The following is a 12,300-nucleotide window of genomic DNA, read 5'->3' on the forward strand; positions in this document are numbered from 1 at the left end:
TGTATTTCCATGCAAATTGTGAAATTATTTGTTCTAGCTCTGTGTAGAATATTGTTGGTAGCTTGATAGGGATTGCATTGAATCTATAAATTGCTTTGGGTAGTATACTCATTTTCACTATATTGATTCTTCCAATCCATGAACATGGTATATTTCTCCATCTATTAGTGTCCTCTTTGATTTCTTTCACCAGTGTTTTATAGTTTTCTATATATAGGTCTTTAGTTTCTTTAGGTAGATATATTCCTAAGTATTTTATTCTTTCCGTTGCAATGGTGAATGGAATTTTTCCTTAATTTCTCTTTCTGTTTTCTCATTATTAGTGTATAGGAATGCAAGGGATTTCTGTGTGTTGATTTTATATCCTGCAACTTTACTATAGTCATTGATGACATGATCCTCTACATAGAAAACCCTAAAGATTCCAGCAGAAAATTACTAGAAATAATCTAGTTTCATTCTTTTACAAGTGGTTGACCAGTTTTCCCAGCACCACTTGTTAAAGAGATTGTCTTTAATCCATTGTATATTCTTTTTTTTTTTCATTTTACTTTGTTTTTATTTCAACATAACATGCAGTACAAAAATTAACAGGATTTATTAGCATTTACAATGCTTACAAAGAAAAAGGACTCAAAAGCAATTTAGTTCAGATTTAAGAAATTGCTCTAATTAAACACTTACAATAAGTCTATTTCCAAATGATCAGTTTGGACCAAAATTTAAGATAGCATTTGGTAGATATTTATGTCTGCTGTCTATCTGCAGTATTTTTATATAACCTCTGATTCTTGGGATATCCAGCCCCCATTTTCCTAACACAGCAGGGAAAGACATATACATGTGGCCATTTAAATTAAAGGAAGAAATGGAGTAAGGGAGATCCCAGGCTGCAAAAATATATACAAGCATTTACCTTTTCCAGAACTAAACATTTCTTCCATAAAAATATTAGTAGCCGAGCCCTATAGAACTAGGGCCAGGACTACTTCATATATAACTATTCTGTGTTTTAAAAATATAGGGCAGAAAGCCTTTTGGATGCTATTTATACATTTTTGCACAATATTTCTAGGTCCCTAAATGAATCATCAAGCATGTAGAACAAAAAAGTCTACTTTCTTACATTATCTCTTAATTTAATCTCATAAATCTCTAGTAAATATTGTAGGTAACTACATTTCAATATGAGCATTCACCTCAATAGGAAGTCTTTATAGAAGGTTTAATCTCCACAGCCATATATTACCAAAGTTCAGACATATAATGAATGGGTAGTTGGCAGACATTCGCTCTGTAAGACAAAGCAATAGTGTTTTTTGCCGCCTACCAACAAAAAGGCAGAGTCACTTTGAAAACTAGGGCTTTTAGAGACCATAGTACATTTCCTAGACTATGTAGAATAAAATCAAAATAAAGATAGGACTGGGGGGGAGCCCAATCTCTCCCTTCACACTAATGACTTCTGGATGAGGCAACCCTTTCACTCACATGTCTGCTTTATGATGGCAGTGTTTTAGAATACAGATATACAAGTTAAAAAATGTTTTTTGTCGTTGTTTCAAGATAAGAGTAGTTAGGGACAAAACCCACCATTTCCTTTCCAAATAGAACAGGGGTTTGCTATTTGCTTATTTTTGGCTCAATGCTACTTTTTCATGCTATGCTACTGAAACCTGCCAAAGTCCCTATTTCATGAGATATTAGGTTATGAGTTCAGTTATGATAGGCACTCAGTTGGCTTAGGCTTTCTCCCTCTGTCCTCTGACAGCAGTCATCTTGCTAAGTCTAAGCAGGCTAAGTTAAAAAAAATTACCACAGAGAAGGTCAAAGTGCATGAATCAGTTACTAATAGAGCAATCTAATGTTAAATAGTCATGGGAAAAACCTGTTAAAATTGTTAGAAGTGAACAGAAAATTCAAATCAGGACAAGACAGAATGGAAGTAACTATTATAACATTTGTCAGATAAATTGTCAATCTGTCAAGTTTTAATTCACACAGACAATACATTTCTGTGGTTACTAGAAATGTATTGCTGTAAATGCATTTACTCACTTTTTTAACCAGTACCACAGCTCTTCCTCCCTAATGAAAATGAAAATGATTTTATATATATTTTCATTGACCTCTACTTGGATAAGAAAGCACTTTAATTTGAACTCCTTAGCAGGAGTTAAATGTAACTGGAATTGTTGGATTATGATAAAATTTAAAGATGGAATTGATATACAGGAACATACAAAAACTGTCAATGGCCTTCGATAAATTCACCCAAATTAATTTCAAAAATTGGCTTTTTTTTTTTCTCTCTACAGTGAAGGCAGCATAGTGTCAGTATTGTTTGTGAAGTTTAGTATTTGCGAGGCAATTAAAACAATCAACTTTCTAAATGAAGTCATTTGCAGACTGGGACCAACTTCTCCACAAAACTACTTTGTGGAGAGATACAAGAGTCTAGCATCTCTTTTCTAGGGATAACATCAAATGATGCATGGATTTCATGCTCCAGAAAGGAAAAACAACAGTCAGGCCAGGCTGAAAGAAGAGGGAGAGCACAAGCCAGAAGTTTGCTCACAACCCCAGAAGCTGGGCTGTTTTAAACAAATACCTCTTTCCACGAGGCTTAATTGGTAGATCTTACATATTTTAGTTACCATGGAAATTCCCTGCATATTTTCAGAATCTCTAAAAGAAAAAAAACCTAAGTGAGACTTCTGAGACACAAATTTTTTGTTAAGGAAACAATCTAGTGGAATAAGACAAGGCAGATTTCATTGCTGTGTTAATCTCATGGTAAGTAAGGTTTATGACTAAGTCATTTGCAGATCTGATTTCTGAAAACACTGAGAAGAAACCCAGAATCACTGGGAGATAAATCTCAATGATAACATTAATTTACTTACACTGAAGGTAACTCTCTAAACAGTCACAGTCCAATTTTACAAGTGTGCAATAGGCAAAGAAGGAAAAGGACAAACGTTGCAAATAAATTCTTGTCCTTTGGTGGTGCAGGCTCTCAGAATTCACTCTTGTCCAAAGCCTTCTGTTTCTTCAATAACAAATAACAGCTTTTCCTTCAGTTGCTCATAGCTCTTGTAGGGTGGCAGGTCCACGCGGTTAAAACAGGTATGACGTCTAGGCAACCAATTTTCTTTCCCGACTTTTTCAATGCAGAACTTCTGTGGCCCATTGCTCCCCATGAAGTCAGCAAATCCTCCAACTGACAGTCGGCAGGTCCCAGTAACAAACTGCAAAAGTCGCATTCTCTTCTCATTATCGATTTCTTTAACAAACTGCCAAAACCACATGATTTGTTTACTTGTCCTGGTATAGTGATGGTAGATGGCATGTCTTTGCCTATCATTCAAATCAATCTCTTGTATCCCACATAAAAGAACCTCTAATTCCTTTGCATCAAAGTACTGTAGATACTGCTGGGGAAGAATTTCATTAAAGCCCTCAAAGAAAGCTTGCGTCTGTTCTTCAACACCACGAGAGAATCTCCATTCAGCTACTATTCTGATATATTCTTCTTTATTTTCTTCTGTTACAAGAATATTGCCACCATTGGGTTTCAAATCATGACTCTTGATTTCACCTGAGATTTCTTTATCAATGGAGAAATACATTTCCAAATCACACTCCTCAATATTGTTTTCTTTAACCCAGATGAGAGAATTGTAAAATTCTGGATCAATCGATTCTAAATCCTTCAGTCCAACTGGTTTATTCAAGATACGCTTATAGAATGGCAAAGAAAAACCTGTGTCTATGAATTTCCCATGGAACAGAGCCATAGCAATAAACCTGCAAATAAAACGAAAATATTTCAGGTGATCTGGATTGATGTAAGAAGCGGGGTTTATCTGCAAGCAGTAGTTATCCTTCCCTGCATATTCAAACAGGCAATACATTGGGTTCAACACCTCATGTGACAAAAGAAAGAACCATTCTCTTGCTACACCTCCATAATCTAAACCTTCTTCTCCTGGAAAAATCACCCACAAACGTCTTCACAGATCTTGAGGACTGAAGCTCATTATCTGCTGAAAGGAATCCTCAAACAACGTTTTTCTTGTCACTGTAATCTTTATGTGCTGTGGCATGGCCAGTTGCTGACACCAGAAACGGAAATATTGAACCTTTGCCTTGAAGTCCCGTACATAGGCTATCTGGGGTCCATTTTCTAAGGCAGATTTTCCCGTGCGGGGATCTATATAGGTGGTTGTTCTTCTATTGTGGTCCACAAAATATGGAATTCCGTCTACCGTGAATCTCATTTCCCAGCCTTCAGGTAAGGGCTTTTCATTTAATTGACCTTGATTTCTGGGGTCTTCCCATTGTGTAATACGAGTGTTGTGGTTGACAAAATATACTCTACCATTGCTGTCCGTTCTCTTCTCCCATCCAGGCGGCAGGGGACCCAGGGGATCAAATTCTTTATTTTGTGATGTAGCAAACAAATCTTGATTCCCATAAATGAACCTCTGGTTAAACTGCTGCATAGCTCCATGAAGTTGACTACGCTGGAGCTGCCATTGTTCATAGTTCTGGACTGATTCCAGGGTTGGCCTCTGCCACGTTGTTGTTCTTGTGAATGGTCAACATAATAAATACGTCCCATGTTGTCAACCCGCCACTCCCAGCCAGGAGGTAGAGGTTCTGGTCTATCCCACATTGTTCTTTTTTCAATATGATCTACATAGTAAACTCGCCCATGCTGGTCCACTCTCTGCTCCCAACAAGGTGGGAGGGGAGCTTGAGGTACAGGATTTAATGGTCTAGGGCCTGCACCTCCAGATATAGTAAGAGGAATTATTAATCCAGATGTTGCTCCTTCAGATGTACTTGAATTTGTATTTGTTGGTGGCAGAGAGCCTGTACTAGAGCCATCACTTTCAGAAGTGGTAGATGGTGAGCCATTGACAGATGCTGGTCTATGTGGGGTAGGTGGAGGTGGTTGTGAAGGTCTTGGAGGCCTAGAAGGTTTAAAACCGCCATTTGAGAGTGATGGAGAATTATTCCCATTGATCCTCCTGTTTTCACCAGACCCTGCATCCTCAGGGTCATCTGATCCACTTGCGTTTGCTCTCGTTTCATCCTTGGGCCTGGAGCCATCATCATTCTGTGAAGCACTTTCTGAACATGCAGTTTCACCATGGGCAACAACTTCAGACTCTAATTGCAGCCCATCAAGACAGACTGACAAATCTCCTATTGTTTCTGCTGGTTCTTTGTCACCTACAAGCTGTAAAGTCACAACTACTTCCTCAAGTTTCATATTGTTTGACTTTAATGTTTCATAGATATCCAATCCAGCAGTTCCCAACAAAACATCAGATTTCAGTGTCTGGTGACTCCACACACGAAAATGTAATTTACTCATAGGGGTGACAATAACTGTAAGAGGCTGCTTCCATTTGGGACTGTTCGTATTGTTGCATTTTTCTGTCTTCTTTGACTGTCCATCTACTGTGACTTCCACATAAGGACTTGGCCCAAACCAATTCTTTTTATTTTCTTTAAGTTTTGCTGAAATGACAGTGATCTGAAGTTGTGATTTCATGGTCAAACTACCCATTGAACCAAGCTGTGATCCACTGTCAGACATATCACCAACAGGAAGGCAAACCTGAAGTTTTCACCGTTTGAAGTCACTTCTTTGGATTAAGGCGCTGTCTCCAAGAAGGCCACGGTTAAATGCATGTTACCAGGACTCGGGGCGGCAGCTACTCTTCAGACCCTCGACTAAGATGGCCCCATTGTATATTCTTGCCTCCTTTGTCAAAGATAAGGTGTCCATATGTGCATGGATTTATCTCTAGGCTTTCTGTTTTGTTCCATTGATCAATATTTCTGTCTTTGTGCCAGTACCATACTGTCTTGATACCTGTGGCTTTGTAGTAGAGCCTGAAGTCAGGTAGGTTGATTCCTCCAGTTCCATTCTTCTTTCTCAAGATCGCTTTGGCTATTCAAGGTTTTTTGTATTTCCATGCAAATTGTGAACTTATTTGTTCTAGCTCTGTGAAGAATACCGTTGGTAGCTTGATAGGGATTGCATTGAATCTATAAATTGCTTTGGGTAGTATACTCATTTTCACTATATTGATTCTTCCAATCCATGAACATGGTATATTTCTCCATCTATTAGTGTCTTCTTTGATTTCTTTCACCAGTGTTTTATAGTTTTCTACATATAGGTCTTTAGTTTCTTTAGGTAGATATATTCCTAAGTATTTTATTCTTTCCGTTGCAATGGTGAATGGAATTGTTTCCTTAATTTCCTTCTGTTTTCTCATTATTAGTGTATAGGAATGCAAGGGATTTCTGTGTGTTGATTTTATATCCTGCAACTTTACTATAATCACTGATTAGTTCTAGTAATTTTCTGGTGGAGTCTTTAGGGTTTTCTATGTAGAGGATCATGTCATCTGCAAATAGTGAGAGTTAGTTTGAGCATTCTTTGGCATTGCCTTTCTTTGGGATTGGAATGAAAACTGACCTTTTCCAGTCCTGTGGCCACTGCTGAGTTTTCCAAATTTGCTGGCATATTGAGTGCAGCACTTTCACAGCATCATCTTTCAGGATTTGAAAGAGCTCAACTGGAATTCCATCACCTCCACTAGCTTTGTTCTTAGTGATGCTTTCTAAGCCCCACTTGACTTCACATTCCAGGATACTAAATATCTTTAAAAAAAAATAACTAAGTCAATATGGCTTCTTTAAAATATGCTTTATTTTAAAATAAACACAAGTAATACTTATTTTTACTTGTTGATGTTTTTGTCTGTATTTAGACATGTTTATAAAGTAGGCTTATTCTTGTTATAATTCATCAGGGTCACAGAGTAACCTTGTTTCATTTTGATGTTCTGTGATATTGTCAATTGAAATGATGGGAACGGATGCCATGATCTTCGTTTTCTGAATGTTGAGCTTTAAGCCAACTTTTTCACTCTCCACTTTATTATGAATTCAATCACATAATACTTCCCACTCCTGACAACATCCTATCCAGGCCAAAGCCACAGTTTCTTAAGATATACTAAAATTATGTGTCACATGCTCGAACTTCTAAGGCCTTCTAGGTACCTCTAGTACCCTTTTACTGAGATTCCACATGGATGCACATCCTGTGTGTTTACCATTACAGAGAAGATTTACAGACCCAACTTTTTCAACCTCAGGTGTCTATGTTCCTACAGGTATTCTTCTGGAGGCAACTGACTGTGTAAGTGCACACATAAACAAATGCATAAACAAATTACCATTAGGAACTAAAGAGAGAGTTGAATGTTTAAAAGCATATCTTAGAGACTGAAAAAATATCCTAGGAAATTCATATTATATACTTTAGCTTCTAATTAATAGAGCTATTTTAAAAATAAAATAAAGTGATTACTATGAAAAGTTTATTGTTCCATAGCCTAACAAAAGTCGATTCTTTCTCCCACTACCTAGATGGATAGGCAGAAATCTTAATTTGTGATGATATATCAATTAAAATAATTGACAATATCATAAAAATAACTCTGGTGTTTTACATTTCATGTATTTTAATCCAATGTCAACTATTGACATTGAGAAGTTTTCTATTACAAAAGTTATCCATCATTTTTCTTATGGTCGTTGAAATGTATATCAATGTGAAGCTATTTCAGAATTGTCTTATAATGAAATAAAGTGACTACAATTGACCAGTTTAAATCTTACATCCCATTTCAGTTATTAAACTTTAGGAACATTTGTAAAAACTTTTATGTACATGAGATGATCATAAGATAGACAGTTTATGAGTTATCTTAGAGGACATCTTGAAATCATTTTTATCTCTGGAAATATAATCTTGCAAGTATATTTACATTCAATTAATTCTGCTTCTGTGACAACAAGAAAAGCATTCTAGTTACAATACACCTGATTTTGCATCTAGAGGAACCTAGTGTACCCAAAATAATTCAAAAGATAAAAGCGAAGCTGGAGACCTGGGTTCAATCCCTGGGTTGGGAATATCCCCTGGAGGAGGGCATGGCAACCCACTCCAGTATTCTTGCCTGGAGAATCCCCATGGACAGAGAAAGCTGGTGGGCTACAGCCCATGGGGTCACAAAAAGTCTGACATGACTAAGCGATTAAGCACTGCACATGGAAAATGTGGATAGTAAATGTTATAAATTTAACAATAATTTAACTAAAATAATCTAAACTTACAATTGATTTATAGGAAATAAATTGAAGTTAATTAAGCAGATCTACTAAGGACACATACTGTGGCACTCATTTTGCATAGAATGACCCCAAACAATGCTGAAATGACAAAGGTGTGTTTTGAAGAAGTATAAATATTTTAAGATGTGTCACATTTGGACATTGCATTTCCAAGTCAAAATTTGTTTATTCCTTTTTTGACTTGACATTTGAACTTTGAATACCAGACCACCTTACCTGCCTCCTGAGAAATCTGTACATCAGTCAAGAATCACCAGTCAGACCCAGACATGGAATAGGAAAGCTGAGGGCCAAAGAATGAATGCTTTTGAACTGTGCTGGAGAAGACTCTTGAGAGTCCTTTGGACTGCAAGATCACACCAGTCAGTCCTGAAGGAAATCAGTCTGAATATTCATTGGAAGGATTGATGCTGAAGCTAAAATTCCAATACTATGGCCACCTGATGTGAATAACTGACTCATTGCAAAAGACACTGATACTGGGAAAGATTGAAGTCAGGAGGAGAAGGGGATGACTGAGTATGAGATATTGGATGGCATCACCAACTTGATGAACATGAATTTGAGCAAGCACTGAGAGTTGGTGATGGACAGGTAGGCTTGACCTGCTATAGTCTGTGGGGTCACAAAGAGTCGGACCTGACTGAGTGACTGAACTGACTGATTTGTAAATTTTAAGTGAATGTGATACTTTCTTGTCAGGAAATTGTTCTTCATCTTGGTACCATTATTTTAATTAATTGATGTAAAGTGAAATAACGTCTGCACGTATTCCAAAGACATTAAGTGCTCCAAGTAATTTTGTGAAGAAACAGTAAATATATTACTCACTGATAGCCATTGTCAAGGTCAATGCAGGTGCAGTTGTTCTCACAGGGATTCATTTTGCAGTCATTGGAGTCTTGTTCACAAAAACTTCCTTTCCAACCAGAAAGGCATACACACTTATAGTTCTAAGGGAATGTAAAAACTATACAACCATTAGGTATTCCTTATTGTTCCTGGTTATTTTGACCTCTTATGAATTTACGAGTTTTTCAATTTTTATAGAATGTCAATACTTGCCAATTTCTCTTTATCATAGTTTAAAAACTACATGAACAGTATTCTCTGGTATCTAATTAAATAAAAATTAGTATTTCTGTATTAAGCTCACAATGAGAACTAACAGTCTTATTAAATGTTAATATAAAATACTTTGTTATGAATATAAATGCTGCAGCTGTGTCCAACTCTGTGACCCCATAGATGGCAGCCCACCAGGCTTCTCTGTCCCTGGGATTCTCCAGGCAAGAAAACTGGAGTGGGTTGCCATTTCCTTCTCCAATGCATGAAAGTGAAAAGTGAAAGTGAAATCACTCAGTCATGTCTGACTCTGCGACCCAATGGACTGTAGCCTACCAGGCTCTTCCATCCATGGGATTTTCCTGGCAAGAGTATTGGAGTGAGTTGCCATTTCCTTCACCAAATATGAATGCTAGTGATTGGATAAAGCTAGATAACTAAATATTGTACTTGACTACTAGCTCATGAATTTAAAAATAACTACAACAAAATAATCCTTTTGATAGACTGTGGTATTGCAAATAGTAAACTTATATAAATGTGGTATTATTGCTTGGTTGAAACTGTGAAATCTTACATATTATTTTTCTAAAGAATAAAATTGGCCTATAACAATACTCAAAATACTAAAATTAAAATTGCTTTTTCCCAATTAGGCAAATACACAAACAAACAAAAAATGACCTCAAATTATGGTGGGAATAAACTATACATTAAAGCTAATTCTCAAGATTAGGGCTTTTGTCAAGATGTTAGAATATGGGCTCTCAAATTTAGAGATTTTGCATTTACAATTAGGAAAAATGCTAAAATCAGTGTTAGGTGTTATTTTTGTCTACTTTCAGTATAGTAACCACTGGCCATGTGTCATTGAAATGTGCCTAGTCTCAATTGAGGTGGGATATAAGTATAAAATACACATTGGATTTTGAATATTTAGTTAAAAAAATAAAATTACTTCATTAATAATTTTACTATATGATGCAATGCTAATAATTTGGATATAAAGAGCTAAAACAGAATTATATTAATAAAATTAATTTCACCTGTTTCTTTGAACTGTTTTTTAAAATGTGAACTTCACATTTAAAAATTTTAGAAAATGTGTTTCACACACATGGATTTTCAGTCATTTCTATTGGGCAGAGCTGTGTCAGATAATGACAGCCCAACTTCTCCAATTGGGAATGGGATTGAGTCTATCTGGTTCTGTGAACACATAAGAGGAGTTAGAGCTCCCTGAGATTGGAAACCAAGTTCTGGTTTAGTATGTTCTTGCATCTTGAGAAGGCCTAACACTCAGTGAATGTTTAATACCTGTTGATTGAACAATGGAAAATAATAAATATGATAGGAAAAATAACATAATATGAAGTTAATATTCAAAACAGACTTCAAAAGGATTCTATATCTTTGCTCTATAGAGGTAGACAGGAAGTTTGTTTCCAAACATTACAATCAAATAAGTTTATTAACCAGAAAAACACATACATTCATGCTCTATGTAGGTGCATTTAGGTTACCGTTGTCCTTGTCTGAGTAGTTTCCACTGAAAACTACTTTAGTTTTCAGCTTCTTGTGAAAAGCAGAGAAATGAGAGTGGTCACTCTGCTGATGCCAGGCCTTGCTCCTGAACAAGGGTTCATTCTCCACTCAGAGCTCTCACTAACAGTACTGAAATTTTCCTGGATTTTAGCAACAATTTTTTTCATGCAGTCTGCTTCTCACTCTGTTAACTTTCTCAATGAGTTTTGTAATATTTGGAAAGTTTTCATTGATTGTGTTCCCCCCCCCTTTTATTTATTTATTTTTTTGTAAGCATTACAAAGAGCACGTACATGAAAATTGAAGATAATAATTATATTTTGTAAATGCTATTTGAGATGGAGGCAATTCAGTAGGCAAGACAAGCAACCACTTAGAAACTGGGGAACCACAACCCAACCTAGTGATAGACACAAGGGCAGAGCAGGATATGTGATGTATACATGTCACCCATGAACCAAGTGAGGTGCCCTTTAGTTATGATTTGATTATTCACTTTCTAAGAGGTGTCAATTGTTTCCATAAATACAAATGCATGAGTTTACTGCTAGTTTTTATTTTGACTTCTCAGTAATAATTTGACACAAATTAGATGAATGAGTCAAAAAACCAGTCAATCTTCTTTCTCATTGCTGCTGCTGCTAAGTCGCTTCAGTCGTGTCCGACTCTGTGCGACCCCATAGACGGCAGCCCACCAGGCCCCGCCGTCCCTGGGATTCTCTAGGCAAGAACACTGGAGTGGGTTGCCATTTCCTCCTCCAATGCATGAAAGTGAAAAGTGAAAGTGAAGTCTCTCAGTCTTTCCCATTAAAGCCATATATTTCTTAGAAGCAAACATTCATTGGTATTTTTGATGATTTTATTCAGAAACTGGGCTTCCCTGGTCATCTTGCTGGTAAAGAATCCCCCTGCAATTCAGGAGACTCCAATTCAATTCCTGTATTGGGAAGATCCAGTGGAGAAGGGTTAGGCTACCCACTACAGTATTCTTGAGCTTCTGTGGTGACCCAGACGGTAAAGAATCCACCTGCAGTGTGGGAGACATGGGTTCGGTCTCTGGGTTGGGAAGATTCTCTGGAGAAACAAACAGGTTACACACTCCAGTATTCTGGCCTGGAGAATTCCATGGACAGAGGAGCCTGGTGGGGTACATGGGGTCACAAAGAGTCAGATACGACTCAACAACTTTCAGTAATACAGAATAGTATATTATCACCCATTTAGTGCTCTAATTATTACTATTATCAGATATCAAAGCAGTGACTTCCACATAAGATGATATCTGTATTAAATAGAAATATAAAGGATAAAGGAAATAGACATTTTCTAATAGTAAACATGGAAAAATATAAATGTTAAAGAAAGTAAAAATAAATATTAACTAGAATTAAGCACATTTGAGTGTTTCTATGCACCTGTTGCTTACTTGATTCAGAAGCATTATTCTGAACTTCAAAA

General features: G+C 36.6%; 1 protein-coding gene across 1 annotated transcript; it reads right to left on the minus strand.

Moving 5' to 3' along the window:
* Window positions 1-2,621: 2,621 nt before the first annotated feature.
* On the minus strand, window positions 2,622-5,755 carry LOC100299705 (E3 ubiquitin-protein ligase Itchy homolog). The gene is given in 2 exon segments (XM_059890035.1): window positions 2,622-4,600; window positions 4,603-5,755. Coding segments are annotated over 2 exon segments (2,586 nt in total). The 5' UTR covers window positions 5,615-5,755; the 3' UTR covers window positions 2,622-3,026.
* Between the last annotated feature and the right edge of the window lie 6,545 nt (window positions 5,756-12,300).

This window comes from Bos taurus, chromosome 9 (genome assembly GCF_002263795.3).
Source record: "Bos taurus isolate L1 Dominette 01449 registration number 42190680 breed Hereford chromosome 9, ARS-UCD2.0, whole genome shotgun sequence".
In the NCBI taxonomy this organism is placed as follows: Eukaryota; Metazoa; Chordata; class Mammalia; order Artiodactyla; family Bovidae; genus Bos; species Bos taurus.